General features: G+C 50.7%; 4 protein-coding genes across 4 annotated transcripts; 2 read left to right on the plus strand and 2 right to left on the minus strand.

Annotated features, from left to right (window-relative positions):
* Positions 1 to 9,039: 9,039 nt before the first annotated feature.
* On the minus strand, positions 9,040 to 10,807 carry BBA_07545 (eukaryotic translation initiation factor EIF-2B subunit 3; the record flags this gene model as incomplete). Its single annotated transcript, XM_008602642.1, has 3 exons — positions 9,040 to 9,146; positions 9,218 to 10,549; positions 10,627 to 10,807. 3 exons carry the CDS (start codon positions 10,805 to 10,807, stop codon positions 9,040 to 9,042), a joined length of 1,620 nt encoding a protein of 539 aa, XP_008600864.1.
* A 684-nt stretch (positions 10,808 to 11,491) lies between these two features.
* BBA_07546 (peroxin Pex22-like protein) lies at positions 11,492 to 12,824 on the plus strand (the record flags this gene model as incomplete). Its single annotated transcript, XM_008602643.1, has 3 exons — positions 11,492 to 12,115; positions 12,166 to 12,362; positions 12,422 to 12,824. 3 exons carry the CDS (start codon positions 11,492 to 11,494, stop codon positions 12,822 to 12,824), a joined length of 1,224 nt encoding a protein of 407 aa, XP_008600865.1.
* A 1,072-nt stretch (positions 12,825 to 13,896) lies between these two features.
* On the plus strand, positions 13,897 to 16,987 carry BBA_07547 (SAGA complex subunit Spt20; the record flags this gene model as incomplete). The annotated part of the gene is made up of 2 exons (XM_008602644.1): positions 13,897 to 14,224; positions 14,280 to 16,987. The coding sequence occupies 2 exons, from the start codon at positions 13,897 to 13,899 to the stop codon at positions 16,985 to 16,987; spliced, it is 3,036 nt and encodes a 1,011-aa protein (XP_008600866.1).
* A 633-nt stretch (positions 16,988 to 17,620) lies between these two features.
* On the minus strand, positions 17,621 to 26,886 carry BBA_07548 (nonribosomal peptide synthase; the record flags this gene model as incomplete). Its single annotated transcript, XM_008602645.1, has 5 exons — positions 17,621 to 17,659; positions 17,715 to 21,238; positions 21,425 to 23,341; positions 23,432 to 26,327; positions 26,494 to 26,886. 5 exons carry the CDS (start codon positions 26,884 to 26,886, stop codon positions 17,621 to 17,623), a joined length of 8,769 nt encoding a protein of 2,922 aa, XP_008600867.1.
* Positions 26,887 to 26,897: the final 11 nt, after the last annotated feature.

Consider the following 26,897-nt stretch of genomic DNA (forward strand, 5'->3'; position numbering starts at 1 on the left):
TTGGTAAGTTTTACTTATTTGTTGTGTGTGTGTGTGTGTGTGTGTGTGTGTGTGTTTCTTTTCTCTTTTTTTTTTCTGCAACATCTTGACCAATGTCCCGAAATGGTATTCCGTACCAGTGTTGAAGGTGTCCCATCATGGCGTTCAAATAAATTAACAAGGCTCCCCAAATAGAGTTTTGTAGGACCCCTGTCCCTGCTGCTACTCGCCCGCATGGCACAGAGCTGACGCCTCTCCTGCATCTTCCTCCTATTTTGCCCCCCTGTTCATCATGTACGACCTTATATGTCGGCCTCGGCGAGTATATCACAGCTGTCCCCCAGCTCTTAACGGCCTTGCCAAGATACGATTGTCACAATACCATCAAGAAAAGCTTCCTGCTATAGCAGAGCCCTTGTCTATATAGATCTCCCGCCCTCCGTACATCAGGCCATATTGCTTGTGTCGTGGATCTGCTGCCGACCACGTAGGGTTCCACTGTTAGGCAGCATAACCTAGCCGGGATAATTGAGCACAAACGCTCCGGGCAAAGCAACAAGACTCGGCCACAGGCCGTCTATCCACGGCATGCCGCGCCAGACGTCGACGCTATTTGATCGTCTTTTGCACGTCATTGTCTGTGGTTTTTTTTTTTCTCCCTCATAAATTTATTGAGCAAGCCAAGAGGGACAAGATTGAACTAGTGGAAGCCACAGCTATGTAACCGAGGCTGCTGAATTGCCAAGGTCTGTGTGTTTTGTGTGCCTGCTCCATCATCAGACAACACCCACACACAAACGCAACTGGCGAGTTAATACGGCGTGCTTCGGACACGGAAGCCGAAATTCAGACTCGCCAATGGCCAGACCATGACATGGCCATCGCGTCATACTGCGACAACCTCATCTAGAGCAGTCTCTACACAGTAAACTAGCTCAAGGATGACTTGACTGTAGAGACAATTTACGTGTTTGCCAGTGGACCAAACAAATTAACCTTTGGCTACTGAGAATGCACAAACTATATAATATAATTGCTCTCTATAGGGTCCTCTGTGTATTCAATCTGGCCTGATCTGTTGACAGATCTACGTGGTTCAACGCCGTCAAAGATCGGGAATTCAAAGTTTGTGCACATTATTAAAAAGGCGAATACACCGCACACTGGAATCCCCTCGGCGGCGTGCTCCGGCCGTCGTGGAAACGACGTGCTTTTGCCCTGGAATGCAGACAATGGCCAAATGTCCGCGTCCAAAACGCCGGCGACAAGAACCGCGCACTACTAGTGAGACAACATCGGCAAAGTAGTTTCAGAAACGTCCAACTCTTCTTGCCTGTCCAGCTGTTCTTTGCGCCACAAAAGAGGTCATCAGGTAAACTGCGCCTCCAGCCAAACGTCATCCTCCATTGTCCAGACTTTTGGCGTGATCAAAGCCGTCGCGATTGCATTTTACCGGGCTGCGGCAAGCCCCGCATTTCCCCCCCTCCCGACAGAGGGTGCATGTTTGCCATCGGTGGTGCGTACAAAATTCCTCGGCTCTTTTTTTATTTTTCTTGTATGATCATTTTGGGAAATATTTTCTTGATTTGGCCAAAAAAAAAAAACTTTTGTTCCTGGGTCAGCGCGGAATTTGTATCTCACCCCCACTAATAAAGAAGGGATGCTGAACCACCACGGCGGCACTTCGCGGGTCTTTCCTCCCGCAAGTAAGAATGTATATAAGTTGAGAGTTTTTGAAGCGTACCCGAGTATGCAAAAGTCCCACCAATCCACGGATAAACGGTACGAAGATGGTCCGTGCGACCTTGGCCCGTCCCATATTCTCAGGAACCAACGGAACGGGAACTACTTGGATGGCTATCCATCTGCGCACTACCAAGTACATACGGTCTTTTTAGTTGGTGTGCTAACTAGTTATCTGATTACCCTCCAAGTCGACGCAAGTCTACTTGACCGGGCCGAAAGATGCGAGGGCGAACCCAAGTCTTTGTTAATGACCCCCCCCCCCCCCCCTTCCTACTTCCCCAGAGATACTGATGACTGTACATGCACGTTGTCGGGCAAGTTCTGCGTCTGCCTGAATATTGTACCTAAAGGGGGAAAGAACCGCCTTGCTCGTTCTGATTTAGCGGCCCCTTTGCAAGGGCAGCTTTTACGGTGGTTCAAATAGTGGGAGATCCCTTTTTTGGCAATTTCGCTTGTCAAGACGTCTCGTCTTTTTTATCGATGTATCAATTTATCGATTTTTTTCTGCTCTGCATCACTTTCAAAGGGCCACAATCCAAGAATCAATATTCATTCACCTTACCCAAAAAAAACTGACAAACATGGGTATGCAGCCACAGTCGCACTGCGCCGAGCCAAGAACACATGTCAGATCCAACAGGGCTCAATGCTTGCCCGGGGGGTCCCCTGCTTCATGACCCTGTTGATAGGACAAGAACAGACCAGCTTAAGAATATGTAACGTGGGAAATACGGCGGACAATAGCACCGATTTGCACCATGCAACCAACCACCTTGAAACCTCGTTTTTTTATTTTTTATTTTTTTTAAAAAAAATGATTGGAATTTCTTCAGGGTCTATCCACACACAAGGACGTCATTTCGGCGCTTCATGACAGCTTGTCAATGCTGCCAATGCAAAAGTAACTTGGCACACTCCCCCCATTTTCAAAAATCATTTCAACTGAAATCTTTTTCCACAGCCAAGCCGGTGACGGGACGCCGATCCATTTCCAATGGCTGTATATCTTTTTTTTTAATTCTTTTTTTTTAATATGGTGACCTCGGGCGGGTCGGCTTCCGAATGCAACTAGCGAAACTCTAACCGTTTGCCTATACCCCAGTTGCTTTTTGGCGCGACGCGCGCAAGCAACAAAAGCCCCGACATACAACCAGTCGGGAGCTCGGGTTGCAAATTGCGAGAAGTGGCTGGATACCGAGGCCGAGAGAAACGGGTTCCTGGACAGAGAAGACCTTGATTATTCTCTCAGATGACTGTCAATGTTGTCGCCTTTCCCAGTTACCCGAATGGAGACTTTGGGGCCGCCGTGCGCCATGTGGGCACGGCCATTACCGAGCAATCCCACCACCGGTGTGGCGTTGCTGCTCGTTGCCAGGGTATGCTTCATGGGTTAGCTACCTACCGATGAGAGAGAGAGAGAGAGAGAGCTTGCCTCGACGTTTTGCAGGCATGCAGGCAGGCAGGCAGGCAGACAGACAGACAGGCATCGATGTCACCAGATGTCGGCTGTCGCGTCTTTGTCGGACAGGGATCCCGGCCTGGCTGAAAGGCTCAAACTAGTTGACAAGACAGAGGCCACGAGACTGACTAGGGAAAATTATCTCGGCACGATGGAGCGGCTCTTTTGTTTTTCTTTTTCTTTATCGTTCTTTTCTTGTTTCCTTTTTCAGTGCAACTCTCAGCGGGGTCTGTTGACTTCGACTGAGCCATTGCCCTGATGGCAAGCCCGCCCAAGCAAGCCAGGGGTGAATTATGCGGCTTGGCAGCCACCCTTACGAGACCACAAGAACGACAAACGCGCTTCACGGATCAATGAAGAATATCATCACCACTTTTGCGAGGGGGACACAGATACGGGAAAAAACTAAACTGTCGAAATCATCTTGTTTACTTTAATTAGACACAAACGCAAACGCAGCAGCAGATCACTCCGCCAAGGGCCGGGCCATGCCAAAAAGTTGCGTGATGATGGGGTTTCTGTTTATTGATTATCGCACCGCCCGCCCTGCACAAGGGAGAGAGCAAAGGCAAAAGCAGTTCCAGATCAGTAAACTTGTTGCTTTCGCAGCATATGTTCCGATGCATGCCCACAGAAGAAGAGCAGAGTTCTTTCTCCGCACCGAGGGATGTTTTGATACGAGCAGCGCGCAAAAGTCTCTCGGGTTTCTGATACCCATATTTGAACTCGAACGACCCAGAACCCAAGGAGCTCAGTCTCACCAACTAGGTTGCACTCGGAATACAGAATACCCCAACCGATAAGATGCTACCGAGGCTTTGCAGGGGGTCGGATGGCAGTTTTGGCTGAACGATGATGGGATTGTTTTTCCCTTGGCCAGCTAACTCCGATGCTGGAGAACGGGCGACCAATGCAACACAGGGATATGCCGATCCTTTCCGCCTACTTTTGGCAAAATCAACTCAATCGAGCTTTTTCAGCTGTGTCCTGATTGACCCGGGCAAAACAGTTGCAGTGGCAGTTGTGCGTTTGTTTGCCACTGCAAGACCACACTCGGCCAAGAAACTGATACTCCGCTAAACCAAGAGGCGTCATGTCATACGGGTCGTGGCCCATACAAACAAAGTTATCATAATGACTAGAAATTCAGGAACCCGAGATCGTCTTCGCATACGACGCTACCAGTCAAAGTTGCCTCTTTGTTTTACTGGTGCCTGGCGGGGAACCACTTCAATTCCTCAGGTCACTTTTCACAATTGAGCAACACCAAGTCAACCCATGGAAAAACTTGGTTCACAGCCTGAGTCAACCAACAGAGCAAAGGGCAACAAATTCCCCTACCCCGCACCTACTTGGCTCGATCTATTCTTTTCTTGATAGGAGTATAATGCACAAAGCCTTTTTTGCGATACGGATGTTCTTCTCCGAAGTGAAGGCCAAAAAAAAGTCTCCGGTCACCATCATCGTACGAGAGGACGTTATCCGCCTTGGCTGCGTCCAAACGAAAAACTCTCTTTTTTTTTTTAGTCATCTCGCTTCCGCCCTCCCGCCCGTCCGCCCGCACCCAATGACAACTGCGGAGAAATAATTCAGGGGAAATAAAAATCGTTCGACTCATATCTCGCTGCACAACATAAGAAAAATACGATTTTGTGCTTAATCGCCGCTGCTGAAGCCCGAAACTAGGTTTTCGAAAAGCAACGACTTTGAACTTTTGCGTCTTACGTACGGAACCCCTCCTCCCCTCCCCTCCCCTCATCATGAGCTGGTTGAAAGTGATTAATCACATAAATAATCAACACTAGCATCATCGCAATCAGACAAGGTCAGGTGTGGCGGGGTTCTCAAGGTGTAAAGCTTCAGCTGCACCAGTACGTTGAGCCTTGGAGGGGTTGATTATTATTCTTTTAATCAATTTTTTTTTTCTTTTTTCCCCTTCTTTTGCTCTCTAAAAGAGGGTTGCCTTTGGACTAAAGCGGACGCATCAAGGCTTATACACAGCTTTTTTCGTCGTTGCGCCCTCCCAAAACTAGTTCAACACGCAATTGTTTTCTTTTGCGGCTTACTACATTGGTGCCCCCCCCCCCCCCCAACTGATCAGTATCTAGAGATGCACACGCCCCCCCCCCTCCTCATGCGCAATTGGGGTTTGGAGTCTTTTCAAATAGTCGACGCCGACTTACACAGTCACCCACACCACGCACACACACACACATACACAGACAAACACTCACACACACACACACACACACACACACACACACACAGATAGTCGTGAACCCCTGGTCGAGCGATCGGGGGAACCCACAGCTTTGGGTCGATTGATTGCTCCCCCCCTGCACTTGCTGCACCTGCACGCATGTACATACGCAAGTCCGATGAGACTCTCTCTTCTCCCCCGCCCCCCGGGCGAGCAAAACGTCTTTGACGACTTTGGAAACTTGTTAATCTCCTTTTTGACACTTTCTCCATAGTGTTTTACAGAGAAAGCACGTACAAATCCTACCTTCTTTCGCCATGGAAAAGTTTGTTGAGGCCAATAAACTACCATTTTGTGGGCGGAGTGTATATATACTCTTACCATATTCGTTGCCTAGCAAAGCACTCAGCGGCCCCGATCGACACAATAAAATCTCCGCTCGCATCCAAAGGCTGCCGCGAGAAATATATAGCTTCAAACATAGGACAAGTCTGGACAGCAAACAGGCATATCCTCGTCCATCTACGATGTCCGCTGATCTCTGATCCACCCCCCCTCCCCTCCCCTACGGGCGACATGGTGTTCCTCCATGTTTCACATGTCTCATGTCAACGTTGTCTGGGTGCCTCCTTCTTCCAAGTCTTCTACGAAACATTGCGCCTCCATCTCTCCTTCTCCTGCCTCTCTCACCCGCTTGCCGGTCTTGATCATGCAGCTGACCCTGGCTTTCGGCCGTTGCGGCCGAGCGTTTGTCTTGGAGCATGGGCTTTTTTTTTTTTCTCTTTTTTTTTTTTGTGTGTGTGGCCGGGCATGCGAAAGGAGAAAATATGGGAATATTATGCCCCATCATAGGATAAATACATTAATTACTAGCACCATCTTTGATCGACGGAAGAAATTGCTGGATTTTGATTTTTGATTTTTTTTAATTCTTTTATTCTTTTTTTACCCCAGATTGGCGGCCAAACTAGTTGGTTTGTTTAGATGAGCCGTATGACCAAAAAGTTGGCCCAGCGTGCAGGAAATGTCAAGCGGGCCGGTACAGCCCCAAAAAAAAATCAGACGCTGCGATGCGACTGCAAATGTTTCTTTTTATATATTTTTTTTTTATTCTTTTTGCTGTTCCCGCCCGGCTCTTCTTTTTTCAAAATGTGCGCAGCCGTTGCAGAGCTAATGCAACCCATATGGTGTGCTCACCGAAAGCCCTAGCACTGTTCCTCCTCGATCAAAACCAGGCCAAAGTCGACCCGGCCGAGTTGATGCCCCCCCGGTGAGAGAGGCATGCAACATGTCTGAGTCTTCCCCATTGCTTCAAATCCGTTGAACTAACTAGTGACTCTAGCCACTGTGAGACCATTACGGAACTTTTTTTTTTTCCTTGGCCAGTTTCGGCCAAGGTGAGAGAACTTATAGTTTTCCTTTTATTGATATAGGGGTTTTTTCAGTACCCCAGTTTCCCCCAGAAGAGGTGGCGCTGCGCCCGTATCGCACCATTTGTTCCGGCAGGCAGCTTCTATAAGTCCGGCTTAGGCTCAGCGTCGGTCGTGCAAGCGCAGCCACGCCGCACAAGGCGACTTATCATGGCATCATGTTGAATTGCAATCATATGATTGCTATTCAGTCTTCTATTGGTCTTGATGGTAAAAGTTATAAAGGCATTGGGGCGCAGTTCGCCCAGTATTCTGCCTGTACTTGTCTCACGCGGATTGGGACAGCCGGCAATCCGCATTGGCAGATCCTTGTCGCACAAAAAGAAAGATTGAAACCGCAAAATCGAGGAAATAACTCAAACGGTCAAGAATTCTAAAACAAAAGAACCTATTTCGATTGGATAGTCAGTTTTTTGTTGATAACACTTACCGATAGCACAACTCATTGGCTAGACGCGTGTCAGTGCGCCTGCCGATATGCTTTGAAATCATGTTCCCCAAAGTCCAGCGGCGTCCTCATCGCAGCTTGGTATGGCAGTACTTTGCCCGGGCACAATAGCCGCTTATCAGGCGCATGTTCGTCCGATTATAGTTAGTGAGATCAGAGTCTGCTGATTATCGGGCATTCGGCATCGAGTGCTCCGCTACCACCCCGCGGAATCAAGAAAGTCGTTCGAGAAACTTTGGGCAAAGCCACAACGAACCCCCCGCCCTTTTTTCCTTTGGTAGCTGAGCAGCTAAAGAACAATTTCGATATCGCACCAGAATGGTATTTTCTTTGGTGACATGTTGGAAAGAGGGGAAAGGGAGAAAAAAGCAAGTAAACGGCGGTGCGATGCGGTGCGGCGTCCCTCCAAAACTCGGCTACGCATCGAGGGTCGTCTGCGCCGTCGAAGGGCCGCATCAGAACTTACAGGCTCACTGGCGAAAGCGCTAAGAAGATGCTCCTTGCAATTAATAGCCGTCGCCAGGGGGTATAACTATGTAGTTGGGGTGCGACGTCATTCGGCAAGTGGTATACCCGGGGTGCTGGGGGGTTTACCATTCTGTGTAAACTACTCAAAATCGATCGCGCCATAAAAACAAAACGACGAGATAACTAGTAAAGAGACATAAAAAAAAAAGGCCTCGCCTGTGGACTGCCCTGAACAGACACACAAGGGAAAAATAAATAAATAAAACCCCTGATGGATGAACCACTTGCAATTTTTTGTAGCTTGCCGAACCACTTCCGCCTCCCTGCTTCAACGTCCAAACTCAGACCCAAGACTGCACAAAAAAGGCAAACTAGACAGCTTTGCAGTAGCGTTGGTTCCGCAAAGAAACAAAAGACGGGACAACTCTCTGCTGCTGCATTTCAGATAAAACTGTCAGAAGCAAACTGATAAAACAGTTTTGCAGTACAAGAGCCATTGGCCGGGGGTTTTGTCCCGTCGTGAGGAAAAAATATCAAGTTTTCCGCAGGCTTTCGCTGCAACCTATTTTTGGCTACCCCCCCGGTCAGCGCAGTAAATATTATACCCGACAATGGCGTGCCTGCGAGATGCGGTTCATTGTCTCTGCCCAAGGGCTTGCCCTTTTCGCAAGCGAACGATTGCTTTTCGCCGTCGCTTCCCCGAGGGATGCCGCGTCAAACGAAATGCTACGCTTCTTCGGCCGCTCGCCGCCCGCAAAACATCTTGTCATATTTTGAACACGCCCTCCCTTCCGGAAGAGGGAAAAGATTGCCGAGGGGACGGGATGGGACATACAATGGCCGTGCTTGCAGAAAGCTCGTTCAGAGATGTGCAGCGCAGTTATGCCGTTGCGCAATGGCTGGATCAAGCACTTGGCCCGACTTGCCGATCTCACGGCCCCGGATTGGCAATTGATCGCAGCTGCAGCTCCTAGTTAATTGATCAGTTCACCCTTGTGTGTTTAATTGCGCCCGTCCAAGGGCAAAATCACGTTAGTATGTGCCAGGCCGGTTCGGGCAGTTGTATCAGTCGATGCAACATCCGATTGATAGATGGCGTTGCGGAGGAGAGGCTGCCATTTGGTCCGCTACACTGAGTCGCCTCCGGACCTAGCTACCTTGTACTCGAGAGCTTCTTTTCAGTGTTGGAAAGAAACTGCGCAAGAAATGTTCACGGAATAGTGGATAATCGAAAAGGAATGGGCACGTAGACATCAATGACCTACTTGCCCGATGAATTGTTGCTTTTTAGTGCGCCGGCCCTTTCTCATTATACAGTATCCATGGCGTCGTCCGCATGCCCCAAGACTTCCTCCATTTCGGCCTCCGTAGCCTCCAATCCTTCCGAGCTCATAAGCTTGTTGTCCTTGTCCTCGGCTGTAGATAAAGGTCAGTTTCCCATATACCAGTGTATTGTATTCCTTCAGAGTATCGAGGTTCCGACTTACTTCTTGGTTCGACGAGGAGATTCTCTTGGACCTCGCAGTCTGTAAGAACGGAACCATCACCAATCACGCTTCGCTTACCCAGGATACACTTGGTGAGCTTGCATCCTTTTCCGACAACCACACCATCCATCAGCAGACATTGCGACAGCTTGGCACCCTCCTGGATCTGACAGCCAGCGCCAATCACACACTCTTTGATCGACGTCTTTTCCTCCACAGTCACATTTTCAGCAATGAGACTGTCGGCCTTGGTGATGGTCGTCCTAGGTTTAACGCCCTCGGGATATGCGACCTTACGAGGGTGCGCAAACGGAGAGGCAGCATCGGGTCCCGTCTCTTCCAGCGAAGGAAGCTTAGCAAGCTGCAGAGAAATGGCTAGGAGAAGCTGCGCTGTATCGACACGGCGGATAATCGAGCCGGCTTCCTGGGTTTTATTCGAATGAAGGTAGGCAATCATTGGGGGGACAGATTCTGAGGAGCTACGTGCTGTTCTCGATGACTCGTCACCAGAATTCAGCAAACAACCCGACGCTTTGTGATCAGTACTTCCTCGGTCGCTGTCGGGGTTTGACTCTCCATCATCCGCAGAGTCACCCTTACAAGTCTCCATAATCTTCAACTTTTCGGCCAGTCCTTCTTGCCAGCTGGCCTTGGCCCACCAGCCGACAACGTCCTCGCCTATGCTCTCGAATCTGTCGTTGGCCTGTATGAAATCCAGAACCCAGCGAGGGAAAATATAAATGTGGGCATCTCGATGTGTTGTGAGCATGCGGATGCGGGGATTGGCTCTCAAAAGGCCATGGCGGAGGGCCAGCGCTTTGCGCTCTTCCATCCGATCGTTGAGTGCATCAGTAGGCATCGTTAATACCACGCGAGAGACATTGGCCAAGATGGAGCCTTTCGGGGGCATAGTCGCAGACTGGGGTAGCGTAGTTGTCGCAACAAAATCTGTCTCCTCGCCTTTTACCGTGACATTATTCTTGGTTTCGTACCAGACACCGATGCCACCGCTGTGGCGGCTTCGGCTGCCACTTGAGAAGCTCTTGGCGCCGAGGAGATCGGTGGCGCTGGCTGCTTTGACCATCCAGGCTTGCAAGAGCTGCTCGGCGCCAAATTCGCAAACAAGATCGCAGGGTAGCACAATGAAGTCGCCGGTGATGAGGTTGATAATCTCAGGAAGCCGTAGAATTTCGGCTGTGCCTGTCGTCTGTGTAAGATCTGCTGGGCAGACAATCTCCGGTCTAGGCATTGGCAGACCAGTGAGATGCGGGTTTGTGCCCATGGCAGCCTTCAGAGCTTTAGCCGCTGAGGGTGGGCCAATCAATGTGATTTCTGTGCTGGTGTCAGTTTGACCAGACTTTGAATGACTGTGAGTTATGATGTGTTGGCATCCTCATCGCAGTACTCACTTGACACACCAGTCCGATAGCAGAGGTCGATAGGGTACCAGACCATTGGCCTATTGGCAATCGGTAGCAGCGCCTTGGGGTTCTCATCGGGGTTGGAGGTGAACGTCGGGAATGACGATCCCGGGCCGCAAAGAATCAGAGCTTGCAGCCCGGTAGAGGCGTTCGAGACGGAGTGCGGCATGGTGGAGGGGCAGTTGTGAGCAGACGACAAGCTCGAACACGATGCGTACCGCAGCTGAGAGGCTGAAGTCGCCAGAATATAAAATCACCGTCTCTGAGAGCCTAACTCGCCCTCAGAATGAAGCTAAAGAGCTATGTCGCGTCTACAGCCACACGGCACCAGTCGTCGTTTGAAGAGTCATAAGCTAAGAATCAAATATTCACCCCACCAAGAGAGTCAGGTTTGAGATGTGGCGCATAATGTTGTGGCTGAAGCAAGCGCCACATCAACTGGCGCGTTCTGATCACGTGCTCTATGAGCGGCGCAGCTCTCCAGCCACCAGCCATTGCCGGCGTGTGGCTACGCAGTGACGCGATTTACCGTGGTCCGTCATAGCCTCGGGCGGCAGCGCGTTGCTGGGAAGCATCCTAGGCTGCTCCACATTGTTGACATTGTTGAATCAACCCCCCAGCCACCATTTGTCCGCAACCAAAACGGATGTCAACCCCACCAGTAGGATATATTGCTCCGTCTCTCAAGCATACGCGCATTCCAAGACATTGTCGTCGAATCAAGTGCGCCCGCTGTCGATTCCCTCGCTTCGTCCCGTCTCGCGACAAGGCCTAGAGCTTGCAAGGCTTGGCCCGAATCTGATCCCGAAATTTTGCACTCGTGGGCGATGCGACTTCTTCTCGGCTTCAAAACATGCCTTCGCCCAATGACCGCCGGCGCGGCGTCTGGAGCCATTGGGTTCCGCTCGTCGTCACTGTCACCATCGCCAGCGCAGGATTAGTCGCTTGGGCTTTCAGTCAGCGCAAGGAGGAGGACCACCCGAGCTTTGACCAGGAGCACGAGCATCTCGACTACGAAAACGCCGACTATGGCGACAACCCGCCGTACGGCGCAACCAACCGTGACCGTGGCCCCCGTCCCGGCCCCGACTCCCAGCCGCGCTCGGGCTACGGCGCGCACCCTCGACACGCAGACGATGCATATGGAACGCAAGCCGAGGCCAGCGGCTCCAACTGGGGCGCTAGAGTGTCTGGTGCCTTGCGCCGGACCCCTAGCCCTCAGCAGTTCTTTGATTCGACCGGCAAGACCATCACCGCTGGTGTTGCGGCGGCAGGTGCCGCCATAGGCAAGACTCTGGCTTCTATTCGCGAAGAGGATAAGTATCCCGACGATAGTAGAGTCTGGTCTGAGGAAGCCGATGCCAAGAAAGAACGCGGTCCTGTCTCTGGTGATAGGCGCCGCCGTACTGTTGCCGTCGTTGTATCCGCCGATAGCCCCTTGGGCCGCTTCGCAGACGATGATTTCCATGAGCATGCTGTAAGTACAAATTGGCGCGACGACGGCGTGCAGTACTAATTTGGGTACAGTCCATCCTATCTCACATTCCTCGCCATAACGACTTCTCTCGCATCAAGCTATATGTTCTCATCTACGCTCCCAATCTAAAAGATAATGCGTTGGACACTGCTACGAGTAACCGGCCGCCGCCGTCCCTGAGCTCGTCATTCTCTAACATTGGTCATGATCAAGCTCAAACGCCTGGTGAAGAGAGCAAGAACCCCATGTAAGCCTACCCAGTCCAGCCCTATGAACCTGATGGCCTTTCCGCTAACTTCCCAGTAGTGCTTCTACCGAGAATACCGCTTTCAATGCCACCTACTCGCAGGCTCTTGCCCTTGTCGACAAGGAAACCATGATTCTTCCCTTCACCACCCCCAACGGCCATGTTCACATTCTGCGACACCTGCAGCCAGATATCATCTACCTGCAAGAGTCGCTTAGTGGCGACAGTGGCAGCATCATCACTAACATGCAGACTTGGCTTCGCCAGGATATTATGCTTGTTGTTGGTGCCGAGAGTGGCTCTGGGGGTCTCGCGGATAGCGAGTCGGAAGCTGAGCGTTCTACAAAGACACAGCAATGGTGGCAAAGACCGGATCGTGTTGGCCGCGGCAGGGGCATCGTTGTCGTGGACAGCATGCGCGTGAGCGACGACTGGGCTCGCCGCGTCAATGGTATTGAATAACTGATTTCGGTGGAATGGAATTCGTATATGGCTTATGTAGTTTTAGTTATTTAGCACCGTGGGCAGGTACACTGTTATGGCACGGCATGATGTGTAAATGTGAATATAATCAGTTTCAGATATGATACGTGCTGCTGGACAAAATGCGTCGCTCGTCTCCTCAGACATGACCAATAAGTAGCTAGCAGATGTATCACGTCTTGTCTGCGAGACAGTCAGAGTACATGGACAGAACCTATCACATGGCTCCAGCAGAGCACGTTGTTGACTTGGTTTTGCGATGCCGTACCACAGTCCAAAGTTGAACCTAGGGAGAGTTCCTGCACGCTAAGAAATTTCTAGTTATGACGAGGTCAACATAAACATGGACAGCTTAATGTGCGAAATCTATCAACTGCCTATGTAGGTAGATGATTCACAGATCGTGAGAGGCTTAGTCTCGTGTAGTCTGTCCGTGTGCCTACATGGACTAGCTGTCAACACAGCCCATCCCATCAGCTGATTTACTACTCGGAGTTAACGAAAATATCGTATTCTGGCACTTTTTAAGTAAAACTTAATTTTTAGGATTGAAAAATCTGCAAGCCATCGTCTACGGGCGCAGAGTCTAAGGCTGATGGTTTGTAGGGTAATAAAAAATCACGTGACGCTTCTGGCCGGCCGCGATCTCCCTCCCAAATCGACCTCATTACATTGGGGTAGGCGGCTCACTCCACACTCGCAGGGCGGCCAACTTCACACGACTCTCTTGGTTCTGCTGCGACTCTTGGCTCCTATCTAGATATAGATCAAGGAATGCACGCTGATTCTTCTTCATCTACGACTATTGCGCCGTCCCATCCTCACTCGTTTTCTTCGCGACGGCATCTCCGAGCACGCTAGCCGGCCCCTCCAACGACTTGCGACGACACATCGCAACGACTCCAGGCATCGAATCCGTCAACCACTGCGTCGCACTTATCGATGTTTGCGTGTTGATTGAATAGACAGGCCACTACGATAGAGCTACGACGGGTGGACAGCAGTTTCGCCACGCTCACAGCGCCGGCCGCGGTGCGCGCTTCGAGGAAACATGTCCCCGGCTACCGCGGTCGCTATACCAACTCCTGCGACGAAAACAAAGAAACCATCGCCGATAGGCAGCGGCATCAACGGCGTCGCGCATCCTACGGCTTCATCATCACCGTCCCTCGCAAACAAGAAGATGGCTGTGACGGCAAAGCCGCCTGCCAGCACCGCTGGCGGTGCAGCTGCGGTCCCCACAGTTCGGCCTGTCAATCGCGCACGTCGCGACGTAAACCCGCAAGCCCTCGGTAGACATTCGCGCAATAGTGCCGGCAAGCGCACTGGGTCGATGTCTGACGATGCTTCTGCTAATGGCGGAGGAACGCTTCCATATGGTAATTCTCTCACCTCTTCGGCTTTGCTTCCATTCGCGCGCTAATCATCGCGCAGTCGTATCCGATTCATATATCCTTTCAAAGCATGCCGGCAACCCACCCTCTCTTGTCGTGCATCTACACGCTACGCATTTCCGATTCGATGGGCAGGATGGCATGTTTCCGTATAAGTCGCCGATGAAACTCTTCCTTGAGCACGTCCGAAGTCGTACCATTCCCCACGACCTCCTCGAGTACTTCATTCAAGCTAAAGTTCAGTTCTACGATGGCTGTCTCATCGTCCAACTTCACGATCACAAGTCAGCTGCGCAATCCAAGGATGTTGCGCGACCAACTTCTGCCTCGTCCAAAACAGTACCAGCGTCGATTCATAATTATAACCAGTGGCTGACGCCATCCCCTTACGTTCCCTTTCCGCAGGAAGAACAGGGCGCGAGCGAGGACTCTAAGAAAGCAGAGGAAGAAACAAAGCCGACAGAAGGCGAAAAGTCCGAAGAAAATGGTCAAGAGGAGACAAAGCTCAAAATTGCTGCCAAACCAAAAGTTTTCACTGTCGTCCTGCATCCGACCCCGGAGAGCTTACATATCGACCTCATGATCAAGGCCACAACCCCGAAAGGCATACCAGAAACCTATGTACCACCACCAACACCCCTGTCGCTCGGGAACCCTCCTACCCCGACAGTCAATACGATGCCACCACCTGCGAAACGCCAAAGAAGAGACAAGACTGAACTGGACGGATCTAACATCTACCTTGCAGAGGGGCAAATCTTACTCGCTACCATGCCATCATTAATATTGACTCCGACCAAGAATGTAGAAGAGATGATTGCCCTTCTCGAGGCCATGTCTCATCCCAAGCACGCCGAAGCACCACCGCAACCCAAGACGAGAAAGCGGACTATTGCCGAAGTTGCCGCAGACGAAGCCGCAGCTGCAGACCACGAGCGTTACATGCTCGTCCTGGATGAGCGCCTTTCATCTGGCATCGCTGGTGGCCAAGGCACAAGTGGTGCAGACGGTGATGCTCAGAACGGTTCCGTTACCTTTGAGCCGCGCTTCGAGCGCTTCAAGGTTATCGAGGACATCAAGAGGCAGCATGCGGAGAAGAAGGAGCAGGAAAGACTTAAACAACAAGAAACTGAACGCCGGCTCCAGGAACAAAGGCTTCAGCAGCAGAGAGAGCAACAAGCGGCAGCACAGCGAGCAGAAGCCGAGCGTGCTAGACAAGCTGCTGCGGCCAGGGAGAATCAACTTCGCCAAGCCGAAGCGCAGCGTCAAGCCCTGGCCGCCCGACAGGCACAGGCACAGGCGCAGGCTGCACAAGCACAGGCACAGGCGCAGGCGCAGGCGCACGCTCAAGCACAGGCACAAGCACAGGCGCAGCAAGCTGCCCAGGCACAAGCGCAAGCACAGCAAGCGGCACAGGCGCAGCAAGCGGCACAAATGGCCCAGCGCAATAGCCAAAATGCTATGGTACCAAATGGCGCTGCCGGTAACGCTGGCATGCAAAATGGAATGCACGGTTCTGCTCAGGCTAGATTCCCGTCGCAAATGTCACAAGCTCAAGCAGCATCCTCGCCCGTCATACGACAGGGCACACCTCAAAATATGTCGTCGCCAATGGTTGGAAGCGCGCCGATGCAACATTCCAATTCTGGCGCCGCTGGAAGCCCGCCGCGGCCTCCCTCCGTTGTGCAGAATCCCATGTCTGCCCCCATGGCACATAACATGTCTGCTCGAGGCAGTCAGCAGAGTCATGCCTCGGGTACTCCGCGCATACCCAATGCGACCCCAAACATGCCGCATGCTACGCCAATTAATAGACAAGCCATGGCCTCAACCCCTCGCATGACGCAGGCCAGCCCGCCGCCTAATATGATGGCTCAAGGCTCACAGATTAGTGGCAACATGGGTGGCAACATGGGCGGCAACATGGGCATGCCTAATAACCACGGCATGAGCCCCCAGAACCCAATGCTTGGCCAACCGATGACAGTCCAGCAGAGACTGCTCCAGCAGCAGCAGCTTGCGATGCAGAATGGCGGAATGGCTGCTATGAATGGTCAGCCCATGACCCAACAGCAACAGCAGCAATTGATTCAGGCGATACAACGTCAAGCGCATCTGCAACAACAGCAGCAACAGCAGCAAGGTGGAATGCTGACTCCCCAGCAGCAACAGCAGCAAGCCATATATCAACAGCAGCTGCAAAACCTGCAGGGCGGCCAGCTGCGCCAAATGACACCGCACCTCCAGCAACAGCTTTCGCAGATGGCTAGGATGGGCCAGCTGGGCCAGATGGGCAACGCGATGCAGAGGCAGCTGAGCGGTCAAGTCATGAACGGCAACGCCGCGAACATGCAAGCTATGGCCGCCATGCAACAACAAATGCAACAGCACCAAGCGCAGCAACCGCAGGGCCAGCAAGGGCCCATGCAGTTTGCGCCGGCCCAGAATCCTCAGCAGCAGCAACAGCAGCAGCAGATGCAGCTGCAGCTCAGCAATCACGCCAGAGGCATCTTCCAGAGAATGGTCGCAGCAGCTGCGCCAAAGTATGGTGGGCCGGAGAACATTCCGCAGGAAGCCATGAACAAGATGAAGCAAATTTCTCTCAACCAGGCCAATCAGCTATTCCTGCAGAGGAGAGCCCAGGCTCAGCAGCAGCAGCAACAGCAGCAGCAGCTCATGATGCAGCATCAGCAGCAGCAGCAGTCTATGCAAGGCATGGGTGGTATGATGGGCCCGCAGGGGATGTAAGCGGTTGTGTTTTTTTTTTCTTTTTCCGTTTCTGTTTTTGTATTTTGAAGATTTTCGAAGATTGGATACGGAGCAGCAAAAAGGGGTCAGTCATTTCACGAATTTGGATCCGGTCATTATTTGGTGGTACGGAGCAAGGAGTTTTTCTGTTCATTTTTTTTTTTTTTCAATGTTGGCTTCTTTGTTTTTATCAACGCAAGCATGGTGTGTATTTGGGCATGGTTTCCTAATACCCTACGGAAGGAATTGTGTTTTTACGCTTTAACATTAGTGTTTCTTTCTTTAAAGTCCCTGATGCATATATTTTGTTTGGGAATGCGCAGATGTTCAGTTAGCGTCGCAGCTGCGCTTGTGTATCAATTATGAAACGAAATTCTAAAAAAAAAATTGGGCAAATGATGTGATTGAGAAGCTAAAAGGCAAAAAAAAAAACATGCTGATTGTTCTGTGCAGTGTTGTCTAACAAAACACTTCACCGTCCACAAACTGCCTCAACCAAACCACATCATGGCAGCAGCTCCTGCAAGCAAGTTTGCATTTGGGATAGTAAACTCCTCACCCGTGCACCGCTTGCTTCTTCATTACATATCATTAGCTCAAGCCCATATCGTTCTTCGCTGAGAGGTACAATATCTAAGCGAGGAGGCTCCGGAGGATCTGGTCGCTCAAGCGCTAGAGCTTCAAGTTGTACAGTATTTTCATGGCGTGGGGGCGGCTCTATTTTGACACTTGCCAAGTTTTGGAAATACACGACAGAGCCCATGATGGCATCGTCTTCCCACTGCGTGCACTTGCGCATGATATTTCCAAGACCCAGATTCTCGTGTTCAATAGATTCGATGATCTGTTCTTGCAGGTGGCGAAGCATCTTGTCCTTGTTGATTGATGGATCGCACATGATTCTGGTCGGGACGATGTTTATGCATGGTCCAATGACATTGTCGTGTCGGCTTCGGGATGCCGGTGTCGACATTGCCCTTCCGGAAACAGCACGACCAAAAATGACGTCCAAAGTCCCAGTCACCTTAGCAACGGTCATTCCCCATGCCGCATAGAACATTGTGGAAGGTGTGATGCCCTGTGGAAGCCGTGCGACCGACACCTGGCACTGCGCGTGATGTCGCTTACTAGGCCCCCGGCGTGGCTGTCGCTGCATAGATATACTAGTTGGCTGATTGGAACTTTCTAGCAAGGTTTTCCAGAACACATATGTGGATAGAGAAGTATTCTCGATATCCTTGACGTAGCTGGCAAAGGAACATAGGGGTGGTAAGCTGCGGTTATCGCAAATGGCATGGATGACTCTACAGAGTGGACCGAAGCTAAAGCCATCATATTGTGCGTGTGGAATTCTGACGACAAGCCGTGTCTCCGAGATGGTCTCGTTGTTGAATATGAAGAACTTGACAAGCGACGACAAAGCCGGAATGTCGGCTGTCCAGTCCTCCATGCAAACAATCTCGCATTGCGTGGCAAGAGAATTCGCTGTTGAGATTGTCTGAATTTCGGGCTCCAAGCGCGACAGAAATACCTGTGCATAGTTTCCGTTGCCATAGGGAACAAATATGCAGCGAAGTATATCAACAGCTTCAGTAAGTTTGGTACAGATTTGTGCCAGCTGCGACACGTCGCATGTCTGCGGAAGAAGCACGGAGATGTAGTTCCATTCCGTTCGCGGCGTATCTAGAGCACAGGAAACAGCGTAGCTTTGGAAATCGGTAAGTGGCAGTACATCGGTGATGAGTTCTGCTGGCAGAGACAATGCCTCTGCGACACTGCCTCTGCTGGGTAGCGCCACGTCTTCTTCTAGGGCCGAGAAGCTAGACGAGTGATGGGTTTGATTACTGTTCAAGCAAGATTGGCAATCAAGTAGCTGTTTCTCCTTGCACGTAATGGCCGAGGCCATTTCACGCAGCTGCGGAAATTGAAAGACGAGCGCGACGGTCAGTGGCAAGCCGTCTTGTCGCCCAGCTCCAACCAAACGAATGGCAGTAAGTGAATCTCCGCCGAGGTCAAGAAAACTGCTCTCGCGGCCAATAATGTCCTCTCCAATTCCTAGCGTTGCTGCCCAGAGCCGCGAGAGCGTTCTTTCGCAAGGCGTGCCGGGCTTGTTGATGCTATGCAATTGCTTGTCCAATCGCTCTGACATCAGAGCCCAAGCCTTTTCGCGAAGTTGTCGTCGATGCACTTTCCCGGACGTTGTTCGAGGAATGGTTGTGAATAGGTAAGTTGATGGAACCATGTATGCAGGTAGTGCCTGAGATAGATGTGCCGCAAGTGTCTCTTTGATGGACGATTTTGACGGGCTCCTCGAAGTAGACTCGTATTCAATGAACAAGGCCAGCACTTGTGATGTGTTCAAAGAGGTCGCGTGCGCACTGATGACTTCGGCGACAACGGAAATATTTGCAGGAAGAACTCTCCTTGATTGAACTTCAATCTCATCAAGCTCCACTCGTTGACCGCGAATCTTGACTTGAGTATCCTTGCGACCTTCGAAAATGAGCATACCCTGGCTGTTGTATCTTGCCATGTCGCCTGTTTTGTAGAATCTTCTACAAGCCTCGGAGCTTATCCCAACATTATCTCGGTGCAACCATGCAAAGTCGCAAAAAAAAGCTTCTGCCGTCTTTTCCACATCGTTCAGGTAGCCCTTGCCAACCAATGGGCCCTCAAGAACAAGCTCACCAACGGCACCAATGGGCAGAAGATTGTCGCCACCATCGCAACTCACAATCCAAGAGTTTAGTCCGTAACAGCGACCAAGTGCTATTTCATCTGTGAAATCAATTCCGTAGCGCGCAATCGTCGCAGCTGGGGTGCATTCAGATGGCCCATACGCGTTGACAACTTGGACGCCACAACGCACCCATGGAGAAATATCATCCAAAGCCAGGACCTCGCCTCCAAATATGATGCGCCTCACACTGGGAAGTGTATGAGGTGTCAAGGTTCTGGCCAGCGATGGCGTAATATCGAGAAGGTTGACTTTGAATTGTTTTATTACCTTGGAAATGTTGTTGAAGCGATCATTGTCAGACGGGATGCAAAGACAGCCGCCTGAGCAAAGCACCTGTATCAACAACTCCCATACGACATCAAAACTGTAGGAGCAAATGTCTATAGCTCGAGTCTCCTGATCAAATCCCAAAGGCGCTGCCTGATGCAGCACTGCGGCGGAATAGTTGCCATGCGTAACGATGGCTCCTTTGGGGGACCCTGTGCTTCCAGATGTGAAGTTGATGTAAAGAGGATCCTCGTCCGAAACAACTGGAAAAGAGAAATTCGACGGTAGATTGGGCAGATCCAGAATTGAGGATTTATCGATACAGAAAACGCTGAGTGAAGGCGACCTTTGCAATATGTCGCTAGTAACTGGCGATGCCAGAACAATCGATGCCCCGACCGCGTTGATAATCCCCGCAAGTCTGTTGGTTGGCTGGGCTGCATCCATAGTGACGGCAGCGCCACCCGTGAGAATAACGGCAAGCATAGCCACGGGTGCAAAAACACTCTTTTCGAGACATATTGGAACGATTTTACCTCGTCCAGCGCCGTGACTTGTAATGAGGAAATATGCCAGTTGCCGAGCCATGTTGTAGAGTTCAATGTACGACAGACTCATGTCCCATGCATCAATCGCGGCTGAGTTGGGCGACTGATCAACACGAGCGGCAATCATGTCCAGAATAGATGTACTTTTGCTGATGGGAATTGCTGCATTCCAATTGTGCAATTCTTCGAGGTCGTAGTTGTTTGGGTGTGCCAGATGGCGAATACGAGTAGTGCGCAGGTTGACTCGGCCGAGTTCGTGTACAAGATGTTCCAGCTGCGCGAGCATTCGCCGGGCTTGCAAGTGGTCCACAACCTGCTCATCGAAATTAAGAGTCAAGAGAACTTGTTCGGAGTCTCCTGAGAGAGTGCATTCAAGCGCCAACGCTTGCTCATTAGCCACCCTTTCGTCAGCACCATCAACGAGCAGCCCAAACAAGTCGCTGGTCGCAGCACGTTCCGGCGGCTGTATAACTAGACTCGCTTGTGCTTGGCAGGCTCGCTTTGCCTCTGGGCTAAGTCGTTGAATCTGGGCCAAGCCATAGTGTTCAAATGGCATCATCTCGATCGCAATGGCTTGCAAGGCCTCCATATATTCTGCCGCTGTGGCGTTTCTGTCTATCTTGGAGCGTAGTGGAATTGTTGTGATTGTCGGGCCGGCTATGAGATCGACGCCTTCAAGCCCTGATTGTCTGCCCGCTGCAAATGGTCAAAGTTAGCAGTGCCAATCTAATCATCGATCAAGGGCAGGCATATTACAGAGAGTGATGTTGAATAAAACATCATTCGAGTCGGTATATTGCGATATCATCAAGGCAAAGGCAGCTTTCAACGTTGTTGTGGGTGTAAATTGCCCCGGCCACTGGACACTTATACGCTTCGTACAGAAACCATTAGCTTCTGGTCGATATGTCGCTGCTGGCAATCTAGGAAAATCGGGCGCTTCCAGATCCGCAAAGTAGCTGCGCCAATAGGCCTGCACGACGTGTTGCTGACTTTGTTCTTGCAAAATGTGCCTAATAAAGTAGTTGTAGGGAAGTAACTGGGCGCTCAAAGGTTTTCCTTGGTACACCTGTTCGACCTTTTCTAGGATGAGAGCAGCAGACCAGCGATCATGAACAGCATGATGTATCATGGAATGTAAATAAATGCCAGAGTCATTTTTGACAAGGTCAAACCGCATCAGGGCTTCCCCCAAAGCCATATTAAGGGCGGGAAGGGTGCTGTTGTCTCTGTGCTCAGTCCATGAGACACCACCAGCTGTCACCACTTGAAGCAGCCCATATCTATCGCTTTCCACAATGCGAGTTCGTAAGATGGGTGCAATAGCTGCCACAGTGTTCCAAGCGTTTCGAAGACGGATTGTGCTGGCCTGGGAATCGAGCTTAAATACGGCTCTTGATACGTATGCACCAGGACTTGCAATCGTTTTCGCCATCATTGCTTCCTGTAGTGGACTGCAAGGATAAGCATCCTCGACAAGAGATGGATCCAGCCCGCACGCAACAGCGAGTTTTTCTTTGTCCACGCCCAATGTCACGAGCGAGAAAGGCTTGATGTGCAGACTCTCGAGGACGCTTTTTTGTTCGAGCCTAACTTTCCGGGATATATCCTTGAGACAAGGCGAGCGGAATATATCTGCGACGGTAAAGTGGCATCCTTGCTTCCTTGCCGCAGAAATCACTCTCATTGCAGACAGAGAGTCGCCGCCTAGTTGCAGAAAAGATGATTCTCTGTCAATAGTCGAAGCCGCAATGCCAAGCGTCGAGGCCCAAATATCCCGCATCATCATCTCGACGTCCGTCTGCGGCGGCTGACTTTGCAATGCTTTGATTCGCTGCAAACTAGACGCTGTGATGTAGCGATCGATCGGTACACTATTCACGAGTGCAGCCAAGCTTCTTTTATCAATGCTGCCTTTCTCATTCCTTGGTAGCGACTGTACCGCAAGGAATCTGGTTGGGAGCATGTGTCTAGGTAGTTTATGAGCAAGTTGCGCCTGTGCATCTGCCAGCGCTTGTAAAAGAGCGTCATCTAGGGTGGTCTGGTTTGAGCAGAGGAACCCAACAAGCTGCTTAGCGAGGTCGGCTGTTTCGACGAGTTCCACGTCAGAATCCGAAAATAAATGAAAGCAGGATTGTTTGAACAGTTTCGATATCTCTTCGAGGTTTTGGTCGACATGCATGCATTTATCAGACGTGAGCTTTTCCAGTTCATCATGGCCAAGAATAGGCAACTGAGCAAGCGGAACAGACTGATCCGTGTCTATGAGAAGCTTCAACGAATGCGCAAAGTCATCTATACTCGAATGAACGCTGATATCACTCAAGACATTCCCATCAAAGCTTGAGCGCAAAATGCAGCCATCAGCTGTCAAGGAGCACTCCATCATCATGGCGTATGAATTAAAGGCGCCAATGTCGTCGCTACCTGTACCAAGCTTAAGAATGTCGGCCGGCGATGAACGTTGCTCTGGTTGGATTACAATAAATGTTCGAAAGCGACAGGCCAAATCAGCGTCATAGCCAAGCTTTTGAATGTTTCTGATGCCATAATGCATAAAAGGGATCGTGTCAACCATCTGTTGCTGTACTACACGCAGAAACTGCGCAATGTTCATCGTACCCCAGTCAACAAATGCTCGGAAAGGTATAGATGCCAGTGTCGGGCCTGCAAGACGTTCAATATTTACCATTGACGCTTGTCGGCCCAGGAGGGTGGTGCCGTAGACAACGTCGTTGGAGCCGGACAGCCTAGATAGAGTCATTGCCCAGGCCGCATGCACCAAAGTCGTGGGTGTTACTGTGACAAAAGTGTTAGCAAATAGACAAAAATTGTATCGAAAACCAAATGTTGACGACTCAAACAGGAAGCCAATCTTGGCAGACATACCTTCCTTCCGGCTCTTCCAGTCGATGCCTGATATTGTCTTCTCAAACACTGCTGTAGAGATTGGCTTGTAGTCAGGCTCACGAAAAGGGGGGTAATGCCGCGTGGTGATGTTTTTCAATGTTTTGGACCAGAAGGAAGCACTAGCATCATTGCTTATTGACTGGATGTGCTGAATGAAGCTCTTGTATCCGAGAGTTCCAGAGGTAGTCCCACCAGTGCACGCGTGGGAGAGCTCCTCTGATATGAGGTTGAGCGTCCAGCCGTCATAAACAGCATGATGCATGGTGACTATCAGAGAAACACAGCCTCGATCAAGTGAATCAACAAGAGAAATCCTGAAGAGCGGTTCACCGAGTCCCATTCCATTCTGCCGTTCGTGCTGTAAGCAGCTTTGTGCACTAGCATGAATCGCGTGCACAATATCACCCCTGACGACAACCTGCATTAAGCGCTCGCCACATGCAGAGCTCTCAATAATGCGCGTTCGAAGAATGGGTAATGTCAATGCAAGGTTCTTGACGGACGAGAGGATCTGCGTCAATGAGACTTTGGAAGGTAGCTCCACAGTCCTTTTGGTGATGAATCCTTTCGGGTTTCTTGATGCGAGAACAATCATTTCTTCCTGCACCGGAGAACAAGGATAGATATCTTCAATATCCGTTTCTAGGCAGTTACAACGTGTCGCAGCCTCTTTTCGTAAAGCACTTTGATCATGAGAGAACGGTAGCAAAGAAAATGCTTTGATGACCGATGATGAGTCTAAGCTAGCCCTGGCGGCGTTCAACTCGACCGTCTTCGCCAGGTCGGAGAGCCGCGGATGCTGGAATATATCTGCAACGTCCACACGGAACCTTTTTTGGCGATTCAAGGCGGCGACAGTACGAATAGCGGCCAATGAGTCACCACCACAAGAGAAAAAGTTGTCTCCGGATCGAATCATTGCTTCATCTAAAGCAAGAGTCTCGGCCCAGACTGCGCAAAGGACAATCTCAGTTTCAGTAAGTGGTCTGGTTTTAGAATTTATGACAGTAGCATAAGCATCGATCAAATCCTTGGGATTGTTCAGAGCCAGCTTTTGAAGAGTTCTGCGATCGGTTTTTCCGGAAGACGTCTTGGGAATATGTTTGAGCGGAAAGTATGCAGACGGCATCATGTACGCCGGCAAAACCGTCAACAAATTTTCCTTCAAAGGGTGAACAATTGTCTGCAAGGGCTGGGTCCGTGTGTTTGATCTGTAGATGAAGCCAATCAATTGCTTCTTTCCAGATGGCCACTCCACAGCTTCAACAACAGCCGTGCATTCTTCAGGCAGGAATTGAGTGAGGCGATGTTCCACCTCACCAATCTCCACGCGTTGGCCATTAATCTTGATCTGGGTATCGACTCGACCGATAAAGCGAATAGAGCCATCCATATTGTATTGGGCCAGATCACCTGTGCGAAACAGGTTCCCTTTGGGGCATGGAGCAATTCCAGAAAGGAAGCCACCGGCGATACAGACAAGAGACTGTGCAGTTCGCTTCTCATCGCCCAAATATCCCTGTCCGATGATGGGACCTTCAATAAGCAGTTCGCCAACGGCACCAATGGGGGCAAGTCGCTCAACATTATTGACGTCGGCAATCCACAATCTCGCCCCAAGCCCACGACCGATGGTAGCAGCATCCTCTATGCATGCTATGTTGGTATTTGCTGCACACATTATGGTGCATTCAGACGGCCCATAGGCATTAATGACGCGCACACGCTTGGTTGACAGCCAAGGATCGAGTACCGATTGTGTAATCTTTTCACCTGTGAGTATCAAGGTCCGCAGAAGTGGAAGGCTGGCGGGATCCAGGACGGAGGATGTAGATGGTGTGAGCTGCACCAAGTCAACTTTCATCTGTTGCAAAACTGCCTCCAAGTTGTTGATTCGCTCGTACTCCGAAGGCACGCAGAGACAACCTCCTGTGAGCAACGTGTGAAATGTGTTGCAGACGTAGGCATCGAAGCTGTATGATGACGAATCAAAGGAGCGAGATCCAGCAAACCCAAGTGTGCGAGCTTGATGACTGACCGCCGAGCATAGGTTAGAGTGAGAAATCTTGATGCCTTTCGGCTCGCCCGTACTACCAGAGGTGAAGACTATATAGAGGGGATCTTCAGCTGACCCTGAATAGAGGTCTTGGTGTGATGCTGCGTTGCTCTGCAGTCCTTGTGCCAGCAGCTCGTCGTTGACAACATGGACAGGCTTTGAAGTCAGCGACCGTGCAAGCTCGAATGTATCCGCTCGTGCAAGCATTCCGCTGTAGTCAAATTTCGACAGAATGGACGCTAATCGCCCGCGAGGCTGGTACGGGTCAATCATTATGAAAGTGGCTCCAATCTTGGCCGCAGCCAAAAGCGCAATTGTTGTCCAAAACGTCTTGTCAAAACAAATGGGAAGAACCAGACGGCTTCCAGCCACCTTGTTGACAAGTAGCCATTTTCCTAGCATTGTTGACTTGTAATCAAGCTCTGCGTAACTCAACCTGCCATCCCAGGCGTCAACTGCTGTGCGATGAGGGTTTGCCAGAACCTGGTGCGAAAAGAGGTTTGGTATCCAGTCGTGCACTTTGTCTGGAAGCTTCGAGTTCCAGGACCAAATCAGCGCTTTGCTATGATCAGAAACCGTGTTCAAGTCTCCAAGCTGCAATCTTTGAAGGTGGTCGTAGTCGTGACCAAGTTCATTTACAATCAGCTGAAATTGATGCAGCATGTGCTCCACCAATTCTGGGTGAAGAATCTCGCTATCGAAATAAAGCTGAGCCTCGACTTGGTTTTCAGCCTTGAGTATACACTTTGCTAAAAGTGGGATTGCTGTGCCGAAATCATCATCATAATCACCAGTCGAGGCGTCTGCTCCGGCCGAGCACTGCGCTTCGTTAGCTCCATACCCTCTCTCAACACCTTTTCAAGGGCAATGTGTGCGCATCAGGCTACTGAAACGTGAGGAAATCCATCCAGCTTACATTTTCTAGTATAAAAATGTTCCTAAAACGGATGGTATCGGTAACCGCCGCACATGTTATGGGTTGTACCTGACCGCGAGTAGCTGAGTTTTCCAGTTCTTTGATGCGCCATGCAATGGTCTGCAGCCATTCAGAGACGTTTGACTGCCAATCCACTTTGACCATAAGCGGAACGACATGACGACGACTGGCAAATGAATTCGTATCTAGTGTCGTTCCAAATACTGGCTCATTCGAGCCAGAATATTGAGAGAGCACAATGGACCAAGCAGCACGGATACGAATTGGTGAGGCAAGACCGCAATTCTCGGACTCTGCATTCTTCTCTTTCTGACTACGCCATTCAAACGTCCGCATAGCGCTTTGCTTCAGTAGTGGTCGATAGCCGACGGGAATGTTGCTCGGGTAATGCGCGTATCCAGAGCCCACGGCGGCGGCCTCTGATAGATGTTGGTCGCCCATGGCTGCGAAAC

Source organism: Beauveria bassiana (genome assembly GCF_000280675.1).
Source record: "Beauveria bassiana ARSEF 2860 unplaced genomic scaffold BBA_S00025, whole genome shotgun sequence".
NCBI classification, from domain to species: domain Eukaryota; kingdom Fungi; phylum Ascomycota; class Sordariomycetes; order Hypocreales; family Cordycipitaceae; genus Beauveria; species Beauveria bassiana.